The sequence below is a fragment of the Mus pahari genome, chromosome 13 (assembly GCF_900095145.1).
Source record: "Mus pahari chromosome 13, PAHARI_EIJ_v1.1, whole genome shotgun sequence".
Lineage (NCBI taxonomy): Eukaryota > Metazoa > Chordata > Mammalia > Rodentia > Muridae > Mus > Mus pahari.
In genome coordinates this window covers 23,781,047-23,805,124 of record NC_034602.1, presented here as the reverse complement: position 1 = coordinate 23,805,124, position 24,078 = coordinate 23,781,047, and the positions used below count along the sequence as shown (strand labels likewise).

The following is a 24,078-nucleotide window of genomic DNA, read 5'->3' as shown; positions in this document are numbered from 1 at the left end:
GCCTCATTGCTGCTTTTCTATCAGACGAGCTACTGGAGCTAGACATCAGACGCATGGCTCTCCAGGGCATTTCAAGTATCAATTCTTGTCTCCTAGAAACTCAAAAACCCAAGTGTTACTTTGTAACTGTTGAGATGATATCTATATTTTCTTATTTTGTATGTTCCATGTAGAGGTATGGATTCCCATGGGTCAACCTTTTTTGAGATAAGATCCCTAACTGAACCTGGAGCTCACAAATTCAGGTCAGCTAGCTGGCCAGTGAGCTCCAGGACTCTTCTACCTCTGTCTTCCCAAGTGCTGTGATAATAAACGTACACAACTCCCAGCCCCCTTTAAAAATGAGTGTTAGGGATCTGAACTCAGAACTGCCTGCAAGCCAAGCACTTTATTGACTGACCCATCCCCCTAGACCATGAGACAGGGTCTCTTGCAGTCCATGCTGGGCTCATGAGATCAATGTGGGACAAAGACTCTGAATTTGGGGTCTTCCTTAAGCCTCCTCTCAAATCCTGGGATTATAGGACTATAATACTCCAAATACCTTTATACCCTTGTGACTTAAAATTTTTTCTGACAATCTGTTTTTTAATCATATTTACCCCATATCTAATCTTCATTTCCCCTCCTACTGAACCCACTCTTCCCAATTAATCCCACTTCCATCCTGTATGAGTATGTCCTATAGTATTTAAGGTTGCTTGTATACACATGGGCAACTTACCAGTGGCTACATCACTGAAGACAGTGACTCTCTAGCAACCATGTTCACGTCTATCATTCATGCAGTAGGATGACTGGTACACCCATCCAGGCAATGCTAAAGTCAGCAGCAGAGTCTTGCAGGAGCTAGCATCTATAAAATGCCACCTCTAGTCTGAGGAACGAGGAGACTAAGAGAACCAACTCAATGCACATCAACCTATTTTTGAGTATCTACTCTTTTTGCACAAACAAGCCATGGAGCCTGGAGCTCACTGTAGACCAGGCTGGCCTTCAAATTTTGGGGATCCTGCCTCACTCTTGGGTGATGGAATGACAGGCAAGTACCACCATGTGTGCCTCTAATTTCACTCTCTGAGTCATACTCCATTGTTTCAATGAAGTCGCTATGACATCAGACATTAAAATGTCTGTAAAGCCAACAGTTGGTCAAAGCAAGAACCTTGGGACTAATTAGCAGGGGAGATACTGAGCTGTAACTATCTATTCTAATCCCAGTTTTCAACTCATCATGTTAGATTACTTTTACCCAGGATTTTCAAAATTTGGTTAAAAATAAGTTTTTTGGTTTTTTTTTTTCCCCCTGCAATTGAAACCCAACAATAAAATTCCCTGCCTCTATGTGTCGGCAATACTGCCACCCAGAGACCTGTCAGCACTAGTACAGGATGCATAAGCATCAAGGCTGCCTAATCTCTTCAACTCCTCCAACTTGAATTTCCAACTCTACATCTCATCGTTGAGGCCTCAGGTCACAAGGTCAGCATCTGAAGTTCCATGGCAGTGACCTGCTGAGGGGAATGTTACTGGTTCATTAACAAAGGCAAAGCAGCCTGCCTATTCTACAAATAGCTCACCTTTAACCCCACAGCATCAGGCTTTCAGGGCAAATTTAAGTTTTTCACTCATAAGGATGCTCCCTTAATTAATTACAATTTAAAGCTAAGGAAAAATGCTTAATTTACATTTATACAGGATTACAGATACTTTAAAAGTTCAAAACATTGAGTTTTATTGAAAATAATAAAGTACAGAAACACCAGATTCTCATCTTTAAAGCAAATCTGACAAATTTGCTACGTGCTCCAGCACGTTGCTAGCACTGCAGCATTCTTGTTGCTGTTAAACAAAGGCAGATCCAGAGTGGTGACTGACCTGCTGCCTAATGGTCTCCCTCCGTTCTAGGACCTGTCTTGTTTCTAAATCTTAGTTTTATCTTTTTAAGAACGAGCAGTTTTTAACTGATTTTTATCATGAGAACTGGATTCTCAAATTATTTCCTCATACTAAGAACAACAACAACGAAAACCCCCAAGCCAAGAACCAAAAAACCCACATACACCCGACTCAGACTCACTGAAAATACACATTTGTTCATCAGAGCTCACCTGCTTTAGATAACTGTTGACCTTCACATTAGCATACTGAGCCAATGTTTGATTCACACTGTAAAAACTATACAAGATGAAAAGACCTGTTAATTCCTTAGGAAAACCTTAAGGCAGAAGCCAAAGTCTTATGCTAGAAAGGAAAACGGAACGCAGAGGCATCAGGGCTGTGGAGACAGTCGGATGTAAGCACCACAAAGATGAAGGTGATTTTTGTACAAACATGTGCAAGAAGATAAAATCCAAAAAGGAGCACAAAACATCCACTTTCCTGCTGAAACAGGGTCATGTCAGGCAAGGACTCCTGACAAGTTAAGACATCTCTGCTCTCAAGTGGTTACCAACCGCATCAAAGCCATTTGGGCCTTTCACAGAGGCAGTCCTGGTGTTTTAGGCCCTTGGGAAAGCTGCCACTCCCTTCCTACCCTAACACGGGCTAACTCCAGACTCTCGGCAGTCCCTGCACGGTTCTGAACTGTTCTAAAACTTCTTAGCACAGAGATTTCTTTAAGGCTATAAACTTCACAAGTTGGTCCCATTAAATAAGCCAGGAGTTTTCGAATGACATGAGCCAAACACTTGCACATTTTAACAGAAGTCAGTTTTCATTCACCTCCGAGACTGAGATGAAGAAACAGGTAGCTGGTTCCAATACTGGTTTGAAGGTTGAGTAACTTTATTATGTAGACATAAATAGTTTGTTTAAATATTAAACATGAAACCTTTTTCTGACATCTAGACAGAAACCGAGAGAGCAGGAACAACAGGCAGGAGACAGTCAACGACAGACGGACTCCTATGCCATCCACAGGAGGGAGGCCAGCATGGGTTGCAAAATGCCAGGAAGCTACGTTTCTAAAAAGTCACCTCTACTCAGCATAAACCTCTTCTCTGTTCTCCCCTATACAAAGGAAGAAGCAAGCCAGAAACTGAACACTGAACTGAGGAGTTCAGCTGTAGAAAGAGCCGCCACTCTCACCGGATGGGTATCTTACTGCTCTCCAGCTGAAGGGCTTGCAAAGCCTTCATCACACGTCCTGCCATGCTGAAGAGCTCTTCCTGAGAAATTAAAAACTTTAACCCTGGTTATTTCCAAAGAACACCTTGAGACTGGTTCGGGTAGTAAAGGGTAAAGATTTCCTGCTGGCAGGAAGCCATCTTCTGCTAACTTTTAGGCTTACCGCACAAAAAGCTTAAGCACCGGACAATTAGCTATTTCAGTAAATCTCCAAGACACTTGTTCATTTCTTTTCAGCTAATTCACTGTTTTTGGAACCAACATTAAAAAACTCAACTTGCTAATACAAGCACAACCTTCCCTTTTTAAACTCTAGAAGCAATCAATGGTAGGCTTAGCTGACACAGCACATCCTTAGGATTCATGAAAAGACACTTCTCTCACAGGCAATTTACCTCACACTCTAAGTCAATCACTTAAGTTAATTGAGGTGTAAACATTACTGACCAACTGAGCTTATCAGTCATGAAAGGAGACCAAGGGCTACTGCTTGAGTGATCTGGCTACACCAACCTGACACCAAGTTCCTTTGCTTGTTCCACTCCTTCACAAGAGACTCAAAGTCCTGCTACCTTCCCTCCCGAGCCCCACGTGTACAGTGACCACTACAAGTAGCTCAGTGCATGACTCAGCAATCAGGGTGCAGTGGCAATTAGGAGCACTCCTGTACAGAATCATCTCAAGAATGAATGGCTTCAACAATGTGACACATGACCTAAGTCATCGGAACACATCTGGCATCTCTAACTGTCGTTAAAGAGACTGTAACATTTCCTGGATAAGCCCACTAAAAATCTGCATTTCCCTTGAGATAAGCTTCCTTGGCAAAAAGTTGAATTCAATAAAAGGCTACCCACAATGACAATCCCACCCAAGTCACAGGGGGAGGAGATATTACATCCATTTCATAAAACTTTCAGGCCCCTATACTATGCAGGCAGGCTCATCTCTGAACACAGGAGCCTTCTACAACTTGTCAAGTTGGAGCAGAGACTGGTGTCTAGAGCTCCATCTCTTCCTCTGTGCTAGCAGCCGTCTCCAGACTATGGTAAAGAGGTGTGTCTGTGCACTGAGGTTTCAGCAACACTTCAGTCCTCTGTGGGAAGGCGGCGCCTGTGGCTGCCTGCTTTGTCTGGCTCTCTCCCATGTAGTTCTTAGGGTTAGAGGATGGCTTTGTCTTCTCAGGAAGGAGTTCAGGGAGAGGTTTCCAGAGCACAAGCTCCATAGAAGGACGGCTCCTGCGACGTAAAATAGATTTTTATCAAACTTTAGGACACACAAATAAAGGCTACCTGTAACAAGCTGCTGTCTCTCCCGAACGCCTCAGTCAGTTAAGAGCTGGTGGTCCTGAAAGAGCTGGTTTGTTGTTGGTGTATCCCTATCCATTAACTACTGCCAGTTTCACAATTATTTTATCTTGATGTCTTATCAGTTCTCATTATAGAAATTTAAATCTTTTAAATAAAAGTGTGGCTGGGTCATAGTGTTTCATGCTTTTGGGAGTCAGAGGCAGATCTCTGTGAGTTCAAGGCCAGCCTGGTCTACAGAGCAAGCTCCAGGACAGCCAGGGCATTTACATAGAGAAACTGTCTTGAAAAGCCAAAGAAAACCAAAAGTGTTCACTTCAGCAGAAGATATACTAAACTTTGAATACTGATTAGCATGTTAGTTAACCAATGCTTCATTTTAAAAAAGAGTTAGAGATATTTAGAGTCCAAATGGACTTAGCAAAATAAAAAGCACATTTATGTGCACATGTGTCTGAGCAGGTAGGTTCCCCTGGTGACTCTGGTGACTCTTCACAGCAATGGAAACCCTAACTAAAACCCTAAAAGCAGTGAGCACTGTTTCCAGCCCCTCAAATCTGTAAGTTCACATGCTGGAGACTGGGCCCAGGACCCACACATGAGTGAGTGCGCCACTTCTTAGCAACATCACCAGCCCTATGTGTATTTTAAACCAAATCAACACCCAGCCTTACAGATGCCATAACTAGCAGGCAGAGGCAGGTGGGCCTCTGTGAGTTCAAGGCTAGCCTGGTTTACATAGTGACTTCTAGGATAGCTGGAGCTGCATAGAAAGAACCTGTCACAAACAACAACAACAACAACAACAGACTAGGACCTCTGACTTGATCTAATGCTATAATCTGAAGTAGGTATGTGGGGTGGAACTCAGGCTGAAGATCACTGAGCCGTATCACTAGCTATAATGATATACACAGAGATGTTTTTAAGGAACATTTTTGCGTGACTACAATCTTTTGTTTGGAATGTGGTACTGAGTCTAATGCATGCCAAGCAGGTATTCTAGTGCTACATTATCTCCCTACCCTCATGGCTATCTGATATATTACATTACTACCCATGAAATGAAATCCTGGGCAATTTCTGATACCTTTTTTCTCAAGTAGAATGTTTCACAGTTAAACCAAAACAATTACATTAAATATGTGAAATAAAAATATTTTTCTCAACCATAGCTGTGAGCAGTACCTGTAATTTTAGCATTTGGAAGGTGCAGGCAGGAGGGTGGTAAGTTCTAGGCTAGCCTAGGCTACATAAGCACCCATCTCCAAAGTGGGAAAAAATGTCCTCACTCTTGGTATAGGAAAAATCTTCTGGGACACAGAAGTAAATAAGAAGACAATGAAGAACACTCTCAAAGGCCCAGCTCTGGAAAACTACTGAGAGCAGCAGACACTATTTTGAGCAGAAGGGCAATGTGACCTGCATACACAGTGGCCACACTACTGACACACCCTCAGGGCTGAATGGTTAATTATAAACTCAAGCTAGGCCTGAGTGAGAACCTGGATCTCCCACAAGCAGTAGCTGCACTGCTCCCTCTCTGCCTAAAGGCAACATGGCCAGCACTCCTGAGGTCTGTGTCCCAAGAGCACTTTTCAGATCCTAAGCTCACCCTCAGTGAGGAATAAGGCTCCGGTTCCCAGGCAGTACTGAAGTGGACAGCACAGCACAGCAGCTGAGGACCAGCCCGTCCACACTAGTGCTAAGCAGAGCACTTTCTAGGCTGCCACTTTGCTTGGTAGGCTCTTGGGTTTGAGTTCTACTCTGAAAGTATAGCAAGCCAGTTAACTGAGCTCATTAAACCATGGCATTTTTCCATCTTTCTGTGGTGCTGAGAGCAGACCCCAGGGCTGCACTGGTGCAGGCAAGTCCTCTACCCCGAGTCACTTCTCTAGCCCTTGCTTCTTGTTTTCATTCTTTGATCTCAGTATGTAGCTTAGTCTGGCTGGGCACCATCACATCCAACTTGAAAATATGTTGTGCTTTGACATCACCATCATCATTTTTCCTTTCTTTTTTGGGGGGGTAGGGGGTGGAGATGGGGTGAATGATGAAGTTTCACTCTGCAGCCCTGGTTGGCCTGGAATTCACTATGTAGACCAAAACAGGCTGGAAACTAAGACCTCTGCCTCTGGAGTGCCGTGGGGGTACCCGTGTGGGCCATGCCTGGCTTAAATTATGTTGTAAATCAAGTCAATGAAGCTGAAGGAGGAAACCTGTGAATAGGAACCTGGAGTACACAGGAACATTCCCAGTCCCCAAAACAAATCCAAGAGTTAAAAACACTAAAATGACCTCAGAAGGCTGTGCTATAGTTTGTGGGCTTCGTGATAGCAATTTCAACTGTCACTAATCTGACACATCACATTTGGTTCCCTAGTCTCCATGCTGAGTCTGAGTAGTTAAGAGAACAGATAAACCGGAGCTTTCAAAATGTGGCGGCGGCTCCTCCTCCTCCTCCTCCTCCTCCTCTTCTTCTTCTTCTTCTTCTTCTTCCTCCTTCCCCTCACCCCTTCCTCCTCCTCCTCCTCCCCCTCCTCCTCCTCTAAGAGAACAGGCTTGGCAAGAGCCTTCCCAGGTGTCAGCATCAGCTAGGGAGAAATGCTATGCACTTACATAGACTCAATCATCCTCTTTGTGAAGACTTCATCAAATTCCCTCTTCAAACTCGTTTTCATGGTGTCAGAAAGGACAAGACTTGGTAGGTGGCTAACATTTCTGTCACTTTCAACCTCTTCATCTTCGTCAATTATCCTAAATAATAAACCAGAGAAAGAAAAAAAAAAAAAAATCAGTCAAGGCACTGTGTGTTTCTTGTAGTAAATGAACAAAGTTTGAAAATAAAAGAAAAACCCACAGGTGCTGTGAGAGGTCATGTAAGCTACAACTCAGAGAAAAGTGGCCAAATGAGGCTGTTTTTCACCGAGGAGAAAGGTTTGGAATAGTCAAGTTAGAAGAAGTGTCCAGGAAAATGGAGCCTGACACGGTCAGTAAAAGGCTTAGCCAATCTCTATTCCATCTACCACTAAGTTTGGGTTGTTCATTCCCCATCTCCAGCATCAGCAAGTGACCCTGAGTGGCCTAGGAGAGGCACATGTGATGTGCAATCATTACCTGTCCTCAATCTCTTGCAGCCGCCTTCGGGCAACTTCACACTGTGGTTCTCCAGTTGTCTGATCCATTTCCTCACAGACAGCATCTAGCATGCTGGGCACAGAAAGGGCGCTAGGACACGCGTTTACCCCATGACCTTCTATACCCCGATGTGTGCCGAGAACCCACTCATCAGCAACTGCACCAAGCTCAGCTTCAGTCAGTCGTTTCTTTCTTACTGGACATCTAGGAGGAGGCAAGCCGTGGGAAGAGAGGGAAGGAAGAAAGTAATCCATTACAGACGAAATGTAAGACATTTCTCTAACCAATTAAAAAAGCTAGATTTTTGGGACTAAGTCTCCCTCCATCTTTGGCTGGCCTCATTCACAGAGTTCTGCCTGCCTCTGCCTACAGTGCTGGGACCGATGAGAGAGGTTATCAGGCCCAGCTAGAACTCATTTAGTTACAAAACATGCATTTATTTTTATGTTTAAGCTTCTGCCTGCATGATGTGTACTTTACGTGTACTGTGGAGGTCAGAAGAGGTCTCAGACCCCCTGGAATAGGACTGACAGAAATCTATTAGCTGCCATGTAGGTGCTTGAAATGGAACCTGAGTGCTTTCTGCAAGAATAAGTGCTCTTGGGGCTGGAGAGACAGCTCAGGGGTTAAGAGCACTGACTGCTCTTCCAGAGGTCCTGAGTNCAATTCCCAGCAACCACATGGTGGCTCCCGACCATCTGTAATGGNATCTGATGCCCTCTTCTGGTGTGTCTGAAGACAGCTACAGTGGACTCATGTAAATAAATCTTAAAAAAAAAAAGTGCTCTTAACTGAGCTACCTCTCTAATCCCAATTTATGATTTTAATCAAATTATTAAATACAAACATTTCGAGCCAGGCGTGGTGGCACATCCCTTTAATCCCAGCACTTGGGAGGTAGAGGCAGACAGATTTCTGAGTTCGAGGCCAGCCTGGTCTACAGAGTGAGTTCTAGAACAGCCAGGGCTACATAGAGAAACTCTGTCTCAAAAAACTAAAAAAAAACAAAAAAAAAAAAAAAATTCTATTTTTTTTCCTAGTTAGAAAATGCCTTTTTCCCCCCTCCCCAGAAAATTTTCTTCTATTCCTTTTTTAAACAATTTATGCAGCACCTCTAAGATTTTAAACTTTTAGATTAAAAGGAAAAAAATCTGTAGGAACAATCAAACGGGACACAAAGCAATAGAAAAGACAAAGGAGGGCTGGAGAGGGGCTCAGCAGTGAGAAGCACTGCTGCTCTTCAAGAGGACAGAGGTTTGACTTCCAGCCCCCACACAGTAGTTCACAAATGCATCTAATTCTAGTTCCAGGGAATTCTATACTCTGCTCTGGCTGTACACATGCATAAACACAAGCGACACCCACACACATTAAAAAAGAAAAGACAAAGAAGCAATTTCTCCCCAGTTACATCCCCCCCCCCCAGTGGCTGGCTGTAACTATATTTCCTCACACCAAACACATGATACTAAAGTATGCTTCAAACACCATAAAAGCAGGTCATTAGCACAAATTTCTTGCCTTTGGCTATGTGTCCCTGAACAATAATGGGATCTACCTTTCTCTTAGTATAATACACTCTACCTGCATCTTAGATACTCTAGTAGTTTTTTTTTTTAAAAGAGACCTTAGAATTCATCAAACCCAGCTTCTTCCTTTTGGACATATTTAGAAACTAGGGCCTAGAAAGTGTCTCAGGAAAGGAAACTTGAAAGTTGAAGATTAGACCCCAGAGACCCTGATTCTCATCTATATGCCTTTTCATTAACTCCCTTGCTTTTTGGAAAGGAAGTTAACTGTTTAAGTTCTTATATGAACTTGTATTTATTAGCACTATGGTATGTCCATTGCAAGCTAAAAGCAGCACAAAGCAGTAAGACAGTTGGCTCTGCCTTGGTTTTCCTTTTCTTTTTGACAAGTGTTCAGAGCACAAGTGTTCTCCTGCATGGCAGTTATCATGTGTAGCTACAGGACTAGACCACAGACGTATAGCTAAAAAGCCCACTCATTATTCCTACTTCAAAGTCACTAAACTGGAAGTCAAAGAAAACAAATAATTTAATCCATGTCAGCACTGTGAAAATCAATATTAAAGTCTCTGGAATATAAAATCTGACAATGCCTCTTAAACTTTTTTTTTTGTTTTCCGAGACAGGGTTTTTCTGTGTACTCCTGGCTGTCCTAGAACGTACTTTGGAGACCAGGCTGGCCTCGAACTCAGAAATCCGAAGTGCTGGGATTAAAGGTGTGCGCCACCACCGCAGGCATTATTTATTATTATAGATAAGTAGACTGTTGCTGTCTTCATATGCACCAGAATAGGGCGTCAGATCTCATTACAGGTGGTTGTGAGCCACCATGTGGTTGCTGGGATTTGAACTCAGGACCTCTGGGAGAGCAGTCAGTGCTCTTACCCACTGAGCCATCTTGCCAGTCCCGCCTCTTAAACTTCTATTTTCAAAAAAAAAAAAAAAAAAAATCAAAATCCACTATATGTTTGATTTAGAATTTTACCTCATTCTACTACTAGAAATGTCTAAGAGAGAAGCTGGAAGATCAGCCGGGTGGTGGTGGCACGCGCCTGTAATCCCAGCACTTGGGAGGCAGAGGCAGGCAGATTTCTGAGTTCGAGGCCAGCCTGGTTTACAGAGTGAGTTCCAGGACAGCCAGGGCTAGAGAAACCCTGCCTCAAAAAAAAAAAAAAAAAAAAAAAAGCTGGAGGATCAGAAGTTTAGGGTCAGTGTCTGCTACACTGTTTCAGTATAACTTGATTTGCATGAAATTCTGTCTAAAAAGCTTTATGCTGGGTGTGGTGGTACATGCTAAGAAAAAAATAATAACTGAGAGAGAACAGGCAGTCTCCCAGAACATGTAATAATTTAATGTATGAGATTGTCCTTTGACTTAGGTTGTTTTATCCTAGAGAGTTATGTTGCTAATTAATAGCTGAAGTTCAATAGTGATTAAGCCCTAAAGAAAACGTGAATTTAAAAAAGGGTTCTGGGAGCTGGAGAGATGGCTCATCAGTTAAGGGCATGTACCGCTTGCAGGACCCAAATTCAGTTCCCAGCAGCCACTCTCAGGTGGCACACAACCACCTGTAACTCTAGCTGCTAGGGACTCTAATACCTTTGGGCTTTGAACATCAACATCCATGTGTGAATGCACATACACAAAGAAAAATAAACTAGCATTTTAAAGGAAGGTTTTTAGATACTGAGAAGAGCAGCGAGGGTGGCAAGCTAAGCAGTACACATCTGGGCATAGATCTAAATGTGCAGGCCACCCATCGTCTTCAAAAACAAAATTCCCAGCTGTTCATTTTACCAATGAAGACTCGAGAGCCAGATGCAGGGATGAAGAAGCAGCAATTAAGACAGCAGGCTTAACTAGCTCTGCTGGCTCAGAGGATGTTCCTAATCTACAGACTGTCCTGAAGGAAGCGCTCTCTCTCCATACTGTCTTAAAGACCGCCCCCCCCCCCTTCTGTTCACTTAGATTCACTCCCTGTCAGCTGCTTGCTTGCTCTGCCTCTAGACCTAGGGTTGACTTTAGTTGTGCGCTGAGGCTGAGCCATACACAAGGTTGTTCTAGTTCACACAATCTTGTGGCTCACAATGTGCAAAGATCCTGCAACATACCCACTTTTCAAGGCTGGTATCTTTCTCCACCCACAAATCAAAGGCAGCTCATTTTTTTCAAGACAGGGTTTCTCTGTTTGTCCCTGGCTGTCCTGGAACTCACTCTGTAGACCAGGCTGACCTCGAACTCAGAGATCCGCCTGCCTCTGTCTCCCAAGAGCTAGAATTAAATGTATGAATTAAATCAAGTTCCTACATCTCCTACCCCCAGACAGGATTTCATTGTATAGCTCTGGCTGTCCTTGAAGAGATCCGCCTGCCTCTGCCTCTGCCTCTGCCTCTGGAGGCCTTTGCAACTGCACCTAGCATAGTTTCTACACCTTAAGCAAACACTAGTATCAGTAATTCAATTACCTATAGCACTATAGAAGACAAAAAAGGTTCTTGAGTTATCTACAGCAATCCCAAGGCAAACCCTCTGATGTAGGGGTTTGTGAGCTAAGGGCTAAGTTGATCTAAGGCAACTCTTTGGGCTGGGTCCAACAGTTCAGTGGGAAGGGAGCTCATCATGTATGTATGAGGACCTGGGTTCAATCCCCAGAACCCACATTAAAGAAAGCAAAGCATAGTGACATGCAACACTAGCACCAGAGAGCAGAGGCAGGACAATCCCTAGCTCTGTCTGAGCCCTAGCCATACAAAAACTAGGTGGGGGGGCTATGGAGGTGGCTCAATGGGGAAAAGTATAATACATGCTGTGCCAGCATGACGACCAGAGAATATATGTAAACGATAGGTATGTGTGGGAACCCACCTGTAATTATAAGGCTCAGGAAGTGGAGATGGGATTCACAGAGCAAGCCAAAGGCAGGTTCTGGGTCTGAGTGAGCTATTCTACCTCAAAATAGAACATTTCGAGTGATTGAGGAAGGTATTTGATGTCAACCTTTGCCTTCCACATATGTGTAACACACACACAGAGAACAAAAACAAAACAAAAAAACGCAGCAAAGCTGGGACTGCTGGCACTTTAATCCCAGCACTTAGCATAGATAAGTGGCCAAAGCCAGCCTGTTCTACATAGTAAGTTCCAGGACAACTGAGAGAGCCTTTGCCTCAAAACAAAAAGTGGGAGTGTGCTTGGGAGGCAGAGGTGGGCTGATCTCTGAGTCCAAGGCCAGCCTTGAAAAACCAAAACAAACCACAAAACAACAAACCAAAAGCCAACCAAACAAAAGGTGAGGTGGATGATATCGACAGCATCCAAGATGGGGCTACTTCTGCCTCCCTTACCCCTCATTCACAAAAAATAAGGTAATTTTCAAACTTTTTTTTCCTCCTGAGACAGGGTTTCTCTGAGTAGCCTTGATTGCCCTTTAACTTTGAGCTTTGCCTAGCTTGGCCTCAAGTTCTGGGACTAAAGGCACAGGCCACCACCTTCTGGTTTCTTTCTTTTTTTTAAAAAAAAATGTGTCTAAGTGTCAAAATTCATTGGTGGTGCACGCCTTTAATCCCAGCACTTGGGAGGTAATGGCAGGCGGATTTCTGAGTTTGAGGCCAGCCTGGTCTACAAAGTGAGTTCCAGGACAGCCAGGGCAGAGAAACACTCTCTCAGAAAAACAAAAAAACAAACAAAAACAAAAAAAAAAAAAAAAAAAAAAAAAAAAAAAAAAATCATTTTTATTTCCTTCTCTTACCCCCTCCCCCTTTTAATATAGGGTTTCACGAATCCCAAGCTGGTCACAAGTCAGTATGTTTCTTTCAGAGGACGATCTTCAATGTCTGATGCTTCTGCTTCCACTTTCCTTACTAGCGCTTGTTTGGTTTGGTTTGTGCTTTGAGTGCTGGCCCCAAACTCTCCTTCTCAGTTGGGATTACTGGATTAAGTCGTCATACTCAGAAAAGAATTTAGCTTCTACAAGGGTAGGGCGGAGGTAGGATCAGACAAACCATCCAGGACAGGGCCTGGGACAAGTGAAGCTCAATGGGGATGTAACTGCCTAGAGTGTGCCAGGCCCTAGGTGACCCTTAGCACAGGAAAAGCAAGAAAGCAAGACGAGTCAATGAGGAAGGACGCTTTCCCCTACACTGACAACTTGAATTTGATCCTGGAACCTACATGGTGGGAAAGAGTCAATTTTCAAATGCTGTCCTCTAACTTCCACATACTCATCTGGGATTTGTGTATATATTTAATAATAATGGTCAAGAAATTAAAAATAAAAAGGCAGGTATTGAGGCATGGTGGCATGTGAGCCTTTATAATCTGAACATGCAGAGGCAAGCAAATCTAATAAGTTTGAGGACAGCCCTGGTTAGGCAGGGTTCCACAGACAGGCGATCTTAACAAAAACCAACAGGTAGACCTTGTTTATAATCATTTGGAATAAACTACTCCAATGGATTGCAGAGTGACCAGGTACCTGGCTACAAAGTTAAACAACCGAAAGCGCACACCGCCTTAAATTTGTAAGTTTCTGGGCTCTCTTCCTAAGGAGAAAGAGAACGGGTTACACGGTTACCTCCGCGGAGAACACAAACCCTTCCGATACAGAGCCTGTGATTTTCTTTTTGTTTTGGTTTAATACTCTGTGTCTGAAATGACAGTTTGAAAAGCATGCGCATTTTCTTCTACCTGCCCGCCACTCAGTTTCTGCCCCTAAAAGGCAAACAATGTCAGCAGTTTAAAGAGATTCGTGTGCTTCACCGTTTTCACTTCAAATAGGATACACGTGTTAACAGCGACCACAAAGAAGACAAATTGGTCCCGATACTTACTCATCATCCTCTGCCAACCGCTTGTGTTTCTTTCTACAGTGAATGGAAACACTGTTGGAACAAACAAAAACAAACCAGTCACTCACGACGGGAAGGTAAATGTAACATTTCTGCATCCCGTATTTGTCGTCTCACTCATCCGGATCTCCCGCCACAAATTGAACATTCCTTCCTTGGCCGTGATAGACCGACACAGGTCCCAAGTGATCGATCGCGTTTTGCCGGAGACTCCAAGACAAGGAAATCCGAAGTTGTCACTTCGGTCGGGGCAGTGACAGTTGAACACTCGCTCCAAACCCGTTTCTGCCCCCACATTGCCAATGAGGAACCCAAGTGTCCCAGAGGCATTCAAAGTTGTCCCGGCCAGCAGCCGGCAGCCGGCAGCCGGCGGCCGCGCGTGTGGAGGGAAGCGGCCAGGCCGAAGAACCCTCGAGGGTCGCCCGCCCTGCGACCCGGGACTCACGGTTAACGTCCCTCGGGGTTAACGGGCCCGTCCCGCCTGCTCACCGTCCGCGCGCTGTTCTCCCGCCCGGGCTGCTCGGCGCGCCGCGGACACCGGGCCGCGGGGCCAGGTCATGGCCGGCGGCTCCTGGCGGGAAGGCCCGGCCCGCGAAGGCCGGTGGCGGCTGCAGGAAGTCCGCGCTGCCGCTCAGAGGGAGGCCGCTGAAGGGCCGGCCGAGGGCTGCCATGGCTTTCCAGACGAGGCTGCGTCCGCGACCCCACTCGTTCGTGTTCCCAGACTCCGCAGTGGCCGCCACCACCGCTACCCACGACTACCTGCCTCTGAGCCCTCTTCGACCCCCCCAACCTCACGCCTTCTAGAACCCTCCACTCCGGACCGCCCAGAGACACGTCGGGATTTGTTGTGTATAGTGGGCCGCTGTCGTGAGGCATGCCGGGAGTTGTGGTCCTTGAGGACTACAGGCAAGATGGCCGGCGGTGTACTAGCGGAATTACAGGAGGTCAGGTCGCCCTAGCCTGCCAGAATGACAGACACCCAATCCCCATACAGAACGTTGATCTGGGCGTGGTGGCTCCCGCTGATCTTCCCAGCTCTTATCAGGTGGAGGCAGGATAATTAGAGGCGTTCAAAGCCAGACTTTGACTATGTAGCATGGTCTAGGCCAGCCTAGTCTACATGGGACCCAGTCCAAAATAAAAAGTTATACGTTTCTGTTTCTTCTATAGTAAACAGGAGAATAAAAAATGTTTTCAGAGTTGAAGTGAGTAGTAAATGAATTAAAAATATACAGGTGGGGCTGGGCATAGTGGTGCACACATTTAACACTAGCAGCACTTCCTGGGCAGAGGAGGGAGCATCTCTGTGAATTCTAGGTCAGTCTGGTCTGCACAGTGACTTCAAGGCCAGCCACTGTTACAAAATAAAATAAAAAAATGTCTAGGAGTGGGACCTGACAGCTGGAGTTATTATTCTAGAATCTATGGTGAAAGGAAAACCAACTCTAGAAAGTTGTTCTTGAATTTCCTTTCATGGGGCAGGGGTGGGGGCTGGCTTGGCGTGTGTTTCCTGGTTACATATGCACTCTGATGCACACATATAATAAAAAATAGAAAATTAAAAAATAGTAAAACTCTGAGGGGGAAATGCGGCTGAGTGGTAGGGTGCATGTTCACCACCACAATATTTATACAGAAAGCAGCTGATGAGTGGCACAGACTTCCAGTCAATCCCAGCAATACGGAGGTTGAAGCAAGAGAATGGTTGAGTTCAGCCTGAACAACAAAACAGGATGCCAAGGCTTAGAAAACTCTACTCCACATGTGTGTACATGTAATGCTATCTTTCAATTGTTTCTGTGTTTTATCATAAATGAAATTGTTGATGTATTGGATCCCATGGACAATTACTAAAACCCCCAGCTATTGGGAGAGCAATTGAAGGGGGAAAAACAAGTTCAGCCGTGTATATCCAAAGATGGTTAATAATGTCCTCTGCTTAGGTTGGACCAATGGAGTGGAGGATTGATCAGTCCTATCACTGATCATTCCCCATTTTTTTCTGCCTTAAAGAATGATCCCATTACTTGTCACTGAGTGGCTTATACCAGTGTCAAATGCCATTTAGCCAAAGACTATCAAGGACACACCAGCGACTGAACTAGAGTGGACTTAAGGAAGTGAGTTAGTATCTTAGCCTGGGGGAGTTGAGTTAGTGATAAATGATTTGGAGAAAATGAAGTTCATAAAAGCAACTTTGTACGAGCAGGTCAAGGTGGCATAAACCTGTAATCCCAGCATTTGGAAGGTCGAGGCAGGAGGATTTTGAAAATGGAAGGGCAGCCTCAGCTAAGAAGGACATGACATGGATGTGTGAGACCCTATCTCCAAAACAAACAAGATAGCACCTCTGACTGGGATGAATTGTTAGGAATTTAGGATAATTCTGTGACTCAAATAATTAGAGAAACAAATTAAATTTCCTGTTTTTATCTACTTTAGTAGAAGCCTCTAAGCTTAGAAAGGAGTCTCTTCTTAGCAGACCAGTGAAGGTATTAGATAGGATATGAGGACTAATTTAGGAAACTAATTCTATTGTCCCACCACATCTTGTGGCTGCTACATGCTAGGAGGTTACCAGTTTGGGGAAGGTACTAGATAAGATATGGGACATGACTATCCCTTCTACATGTCTGTGTCCTGACGCAGTTATCAAGTGGCTTGCTTTCATCTTGAACTTGAGGTAACAGAATGATGTTGTTTGAGGACCACCTGCGGAATTCTTCAGGACAACTCTGGGGCTGCCCTAATAGTATCATTACCTAACTTGGGTCCAGAAGCCCATCGCCCAGAAAAAACAATGACTGAGAGCTAAGTTTTAGAGGCAAAGAAATGCTTTATGCAGTGGCCAACCATACTGTCACTGCGCATTGAGTCCTATTTATACACTCCAAATGTCATGTGTCCTCCCACAGGTCTCGCCTCAGCAAAACACCATGTGAGTCTGCATCACGTGACACTACCAGGAACTTCCACCTCAGCCAAAGAATGGAGAATTGCTCCTACACCAAATTCCCTGCTCTAAGACCACTACCACAATTTTTGAGCCAAATTTGAAGCAGCCTTTATTTAAAAGTGTTCAGGACCATGAATACTGGCCAGGTCCATACCCAAGACCTATGTGTAACTTTTTTTCAAACCTTATTTTTAATGATGTTTTTTAAACACTTTAACCTCCTTTGTTGCCTACCACCCACCTACCAGAGGTAGTGGGAAAGAAAGGATAAGGGGGAAGTGGACCTGTGTAGAAAGGTTCTTTGGAGCAACTCCCTTCTCTGTTGTCTAGAAATCGACAGTGCAATTCAGAAGTTAGCAGACAGTGGCAGCTCGAGCCACTAGTAAACACTTCATGAACAACACACCAGCAGTGCAATTCGGGAGAGTTGGGTTAGCAACAGCAGTGGCATGACCTAGCAGAGACAGCCAGGCCTCAGCCTCAGCATGAATCAGTAGGAGGGACCAGAAGGAAGGTCAGAAGTCCTCGGCTGTGCCTCTCTTAGGGAAGTGAAGATCCGTGAAGATGAAGGACCCACGAGCACTGCACAGCTAGCTCTGTAAGCAAGCCTAGCTCAGCCTCTGCCACTGGCCATCGAGTCCTATTTATACCCTCTCCAAACATCACGTGTCCTCCACAGGTCTTGCCTCAGTGTGTGCATCTGCCTCAGCTGACATCACTCTGCCAATCAGCCCAAGACAGCAAAAGCAGCAAGAAACTGCAGCACCGGAAGTCAGGACACTGTGGAGTCCTGACAGATGCAACTCAACTACACAGTGCAAGGTGGACCAATACACGCGTGCTGTCAGCAAATACCTCATCACCTGTCCTTTCTTTTCTTTCCTTTTTTTGTTTTTTGTTTTTTGTTTTTCGAGACAGGGTATCTCTGTGTAGCCCTGGCTGTCCTGGAACTCACTTTGTAGACCAGGCTGACCCGGAACTCAGAAATCCGCCTGCCTCTGCCTCCCAAGTGCTGGGATTAAAGACGTGTGCCACCACGCCCGGCTTTCACATGTCCTGTCACATGCTTGCTCTAGCAGAAAGTCCTTGAAGTAGTAGTTGGCTAGTGCTACTCAAATCACCCAATGGTGGCAGTGTGTGCTCCTCCCTGCTGCCCCAATGCTCTGGATTCTCCAATGAAAGCGCGCACACACACACACACACACACACACACACACACACACACACACACACACACACGGCCTTCCTGAGCCACTCCCAAACCTCCATTTGCTAATGCCTCCCCTCCGATACTCCTGACTTAATACGTACTACAATCTATATTCCATCTTTGCTGCCTCAGACCCAGGCCTGTAGCCCTCCTGGGCCCCGGTCCCCAACACTTACACACTGGCAGTCTCTCTGTCTCTCTGTCCTACACTTCTAAGGCCTGGATCTCTTTCCTCCCTGGCAATGTCGACTCTCCTTCCCTTCCTTCCTTGCCCTGGAACCCACCTCTGTCTCCCTGCCCAATCATTGGCCACCGGCAACTTAATTTACCAGTCAAAGTCAACTGGGGGCAGGGACCCTCAGTGTCTTACAGGCAGGCCTGCAGGTCCCCGTGTAATTTTGGGAGCTGAAATAATACAAGTAGAATTAGAACCAATCTACAACACATCCTCTCACCTGTGTCCATTTCAGCCAAACATTACTTCATGTGTTTGCCCCAGCAAAACATCATCCGACTGATTTTCCAAAGAACCCTTAAGTTTCCACTTCACCCATGCTCAGAATACGATGCTAAATTACAGTAGTCAAGGGCTTATCAAGACAAACCCCATAAGGCTACATATTTCCCGCGTTTGTCCAATCAGAAGCATATTTCCTGCCTGTGTGAGATTAAGCACATCCTGTGCCAGTTGGAGCAACCCAGCTCGTTTACAGAAGTGAGATAAAAGTGGAATATCTGGGACTGGGTGGAGATCTTCCAGGAACCTGTACCTCCTATTTCTATTCCTTCATGGTCTGGATCTTTCTGGTCACGGTAACTGGTAGGTGTCTTTAGCCTTGACAGGAACGTAGACCAGTCTAGGGAAAGCCAGTCCTGTATTATCATTCTGAATGTTTATCCAACTAGGGAATTACACATGAGCCTGTTTATGCTCTGTGCTCTGTGCAACTGTGCACTCATGTAAGTGGTGTATGAACATATGGGATGATCTTCATATGTTTGCGTATGTGTACATATACATATGTGCTCATACATAGATGTGTGTACAGGCATTTGAGTGCCTTTTTGTGTATTGATACGTACTGATGTATGTACTTACAGTTACATATTCACTTGTGTTGTTTTTATAACAAAATCCCAAACGTTTGATTACCAAATGAAGACTCAGGAGCCAGACACTGTGGTGAAAGCCTGCTATCTCACCGTAGTAAAGGAAGCACCCAGCTGAACTTCCTACTCTGCCAACGTCCCAGGAGGAAAGGCTCCTTCGCCTTCTCTACGGTTTTAAACGCCCTTCAACTCAAAGACCTTTCTTCCCTTTCCCTGGATTTCCTTATGTTCATTCATTCTCAACTGCTTGCTCTGCCTCTTGACCTACCCTTGACTTTATTTAGCTCTTGTTTACAGAGAGCTCTTGGGTTAAAGGTATACACTAGGGCTGAGCCACACCACACCACAACTACTTGTCTACTGAGTCACTCACAAAAATCAGATTTTTCCAATTCCAATCTCAGGGCTCACAATGTGACCAAATAGCCTGCAATACCCTTGTTTTCACATGTATATACCTGTGCTCACACACATATTTTCTTGGCTGTTCTGTGTGTCCTTGTGTGCGTATGGACATATGTGTGTACTTGTTTGAAAATGTGTGCCTAATGTGCCATATTCATATGTATGTGTCTGGCTGTGCTTGCGCTTCCGTGTTTGTGTATGTCTGTGAATGTATCTGTGGGCCTGTGTGCATTCTATGCTCACTGCATAGACATATTCATTTAAATGTGTCAATTCGTGAGCCCAAGTATACATAGGTCTATAAGTGTACCTGTGTCTATACGCGCTTGTATGGAAATGTTTTGTGCACACAAGTGTATGCCTGCTGTATGTGTCCCTGCTGCCTATGTGTTACCTCATGGGAGATAACAGCATAAGTTTGTAACATCTAGGTAGTGTCTGTGTGCTTTCAGTTACATCAGGGCTAAACTCATCCAAAGAAAACTTTCTGCATTTCAATTACTCAAGACTAAGTGATCACGGGCTGGTAAGATGGCTCAGTGGGTAAGAGCACCCGACTGCTCTTCTGAAGGTCCTGAGTTCAAATCCCAGCAACCACATGGTGGCTCACAACCATCCATAAGGAGATCTGACTCCTCTTCTGGAGTGTCTGAAGACAGCTATAGTGTACTTACATATTAAAAAAAAAAAAAGACTAAGTGATCACTATTATATGATCACTGTTAATAACTTATTAATATGTAACCACAATTTATTCTGAAGTTAGTATCTATCTCATACGAGTGCCTCTTATAGAACTAACTGGGGTGGGGGTGGGGGTGTAAAGGAGTTTTTCTTCCTCAGTTTCCCAGAAAACTCATTCATGTTGGTGACATTACATGAACCAATCCCATGTACCTTGTCATCCGAGTGTGAAAGTAACTTTTATTGATCTGGAATAATTGTTGTCTTTGAGTCTTAGTGCCTCAGTCTGCAAACCCAGGCCTAGTCCTGGAAGCTTCTGGCCTCCATACAATCTCATCTAGGCTTAGAATGTTTTCAGCCTCTGAGACTTCCTGCTGCATAAGCTCACTCAGTCTTTCCAGCTCGCTCTGGTCTCTGGCTGGCTGATTTACCTCAGCTGTTCTGGCTCCAGCTCCTCTCCGTGCTGACTGATGAGTCAGTATTACTTCTCTCAGTTTCTCCTGAATTGTCCTGCTCGACCTCAGACTACACTAGCCATCTGCTCTGGTCTCCTGGCTCCTCTATTCTCTGGCTCCTTTTCTCTCTCTCTCTAACTTGTCCCAGTAGAAATGCCTGCTTCTTCCTTCTCTCTGCACTCCTCTCTCTTAAGAAGCTTCCCTTTCCACTCTCTTCTTGTGAGAGTTGGGCGGATCCTATTCTGTTAAATCTTTCTCTGATTTGTCACTTTGTCTGCCATTTGATTAGACAACACTTTCAAACATTGGTGTTTCTTTCTACAAACTAACTTTACCTTCATTGTTTGGGATTGCAGGTGTGTACTAAGGGTGTGTCTACATTCAAGTCAGATGGATTAAAGGTGTGAGCTAAACCACAACTACAAACAGGTTTTTCAGTTCTTAACACAATATCAGGGTTCACAGTGTGATCAAATATCCTGCAACACCTAAGGAGTCTTAGCACTAAGTATGGGAAAATATAAATGTAAAATGATATTTTGGGTCAAAATAATAACAAGACACAGCATTTAAAATATCAGTTATTATTCTTTCTCCCTTTCTCCTTCTCTCTTTTTCTATTTAAAGTCAGGGTCTTTCTGTATAGCCATGGTTGTCCTTTTTAAAATTTAGTTATTTATTTGTTTTGTTTGTTTGTTTTTGTTTTTGATTTTTTTTTTTTTTTTTGATACAGGGTTTCTTTGTGTAGCCCTGGCTGTCCTGGAACTCACTTTGTAGACCAGGCTGGCCTTGAACTCAGAAATCCGCCTGCCTCTGCCCTTCAAGTGCTGCAATTAAAGGTGTGCACCACCACTGCCTGGCCATGGTTGTCCTTGAACTCATTATTTAGACCAGGCTGGCCTCAGTCTCACAAAGGTCCACCTGCATTTGCCTCTGTAGTTCTGGGTAAAGAAGTATGCCATCGCACTCACCTAAACGATCCATTATATTCTTAAATCTCTACAAAGGTGAATGGAAAGATCACCAAGTATTCCTAATGGAAGACAAATGCAGTGCAGGACCATGAGTTTGACCTCAGTGTTGCAAAAACAAAAAGTCTAAATAAAAACAAATGACTTTTCTTAATTTGTAGGTATGTCAAAAAACTCCCAACTGCTTAACTCTGAGATTTAAGATAATTTTACAAAGAAATAATAAAACTAACAGATTTTAGTTGCCAGTTTTAAAAGAAGATTTTTTAAAATTATGTATTTGTGAGAGTATATTCGTTTGTGAGTGAGTGAAGATGCCTGTGGAATCAGGAGGTAAGAGATTGGCCCGGAGAGCTAGAATTTCAGTGGTTGTGAGCTACCCAGTGTGAATGATGGAGACTGAACTCTGGTCCTCTGTGAGAACAGTACTCGCTCTTAACCACACTGTCATCGCTCCAGGCCCTTTAGCTGCCAGTTTTTATCCGGATCAGCTGTGGACTCTTCGTATTCAACCCCAGCCCCAGCCCCAGCGAACTAAGAACAATGCCATTTGATCAACTCATCTTGAAATGTGATAGACATTTACAGAGCAACAGATAGGGAATAGAGGCGTTCTACTGTGTATCGTCAAGATGGGAAAAGAAGCATATTAGATTACTATTTTATCTTGTTATCCTATGCCTTTTTGTTATATGACTTAAAATACATGCACTATATAATACATTATAGATGCATAATAATAGATATGTTATACAGCTGGGCTGTTTGTATGTTTTAACCCGGAATTAGGCTACATTTTTTGAGATCTTCAATTTCTTTCTTCAGAGACTTGAAGTTTTTGTCATACANATNNTTNNCNTCCTTAGTTAAAGTCACACCAAGGTATTTTATATTTTTTGTGACTATTGTGAAGGGTGTTGTTTCCCTAATTTCTTTCTCCTCCTGTTTATCCTTTGTGTAGAGAAAGGCCATTGATTTGTTTGAGTTAATTTTATATCCAGCTACTGCACTAAAGCTGTTTATCAGGTTTAGGAGTTCTCTGGTGGAATTTTTAGGGTCACTTATATATACAATCATATCATCTGCACAAATCTTTTCTTTTTTCAAAGATTAAAAAAACCAAACATTTTATTGGTTCTTTGTGAATTTCACGTCATGCATCCCAGTCCCTCTCATCTCCCCACTTGTTCCTGCCCTCCAACTTTGCAAACCTTCCCCGAAACAGAAATAAAGAATCTCTTGGAAGCTGTAGTATGTCACAATGTCTCCCACAGTATACACATCCTTTTGAGCATACTTCTTTACTTGCAAATGTCAATTGCAATAACTTATTGGTCTGGTACGAGGCCTCTGGCTTCTGCTACTCTATTGACACTGGAACCTCTCTGGGACTCCTCTAGGATAGCTTGTTGTTGCCCTGAGTCATGGGGATCCTGTAGTTTTGGATCTGTAGGACCAGCACCTTCATGCACTCCAGCAGGTCATCGATGATGTAGATGTTGGGGCAGGCCCTGGATCTGGGCCTAAGAGATATCAGAAATGGTCAGACAGCGGCCTTCACGTCCGTAAAGCCAGTTTACCTGAAATCCCTGCAACCAGGGCCATCTTTATCCAGCTACCTGGGCGAGGTGCCGGGCCCACTCTCCTGAGTGCTGCAGCCAGGGAGGGACAGGGCCAGTTCTCTCACTGTCCCAATCCTGGGGCCAGCTCTCCCATCTGCCACAGATGTGGAGGGACAAGGGAGCTGAGGAGGGTGTCTCTCCCTTGTTTGCACCACTGCCCAGCAGACAAGAGGCAGAGCTGGCTCTCACGTGCTCATACTCTTAGGGGTTGGCTCACTTGCAACCCCTGGAATCCGGGGCCAGCTCTACTACGCTGCCCACGCAAGGTTCAGGGCTTGCTCTCCCGAGCTGCAGAAAGTAGGAGGCAGGGCTAGCTCTGCCGCACTCATGACCCCAGGGCCAGCTCTCCTGCCTGCCCTAAGTCGCAAGAGATGAGGGTGGGGGACCGTACCACATGGCAGACAGGAGGCAAAGCCACACTCACACCACAGAGGTTGGCTCGCCTGCACATCTTCCCACTCCCCCACCTCTGCCATCAGGCTTAGTTATAATGCCGCTCAGGTGAGCTGCAGGGGCTGCTCTCCCCAGTGCTGCAGCAGGTTTAGGGCAGAATAGCTCTCCTGCTTTCATGACCCCGTAGGGGCCAAATCTCCCACCTCCAGTGTCGAGGGCAAGAGGAAGGAGAGGGGACCTCTCCCTTGCCAACACCAGGGCACAGCAGACTAGACGCTGGGCTGGCTCTCCCTCACTCGTGGCCTCCAGACCGGCCCACCC

At 44.7% G+C, this 24,078-nt stretch overlaps 1 protein-coding gene across 1 annotated transcript; it reads right to left on the bottom strand.

Moving 5' to 3' along the window:
• Nucleotides 1-1,710: 1,710 nt before the first annotated feature.
• Nucleotides 1,711-14,789, bottom strand: Ccdc117 (coiled-coil domain containing 117). The gene is made up of 5 exons (XM_021210809.2): nucleotides 14,441-14,789; nucleotides 13,934-13,984; nucleotides 7,554-7,778; nucleotides 7,056-7,193; nucleotides 1,711-4,367 (listed from the first exon to the last, which is right to left on the bottom strand). The coding sequence occupies exons 1-5, from the start codon at nucleotides 14,620-14,622 to the stop codon at nucleotides 4,130-4,132; spliced, it is 834 nt and encodes a 277-aa protein (XP_021066468.1). The 5' UTR covers nucleotides 14,623-14,789; the 3' UTR covers nucleotides 1,711-4,129.
• Between the last annotated feature and the right edge of the window lie 9,289 nt (nucleotides 14,790-24,078).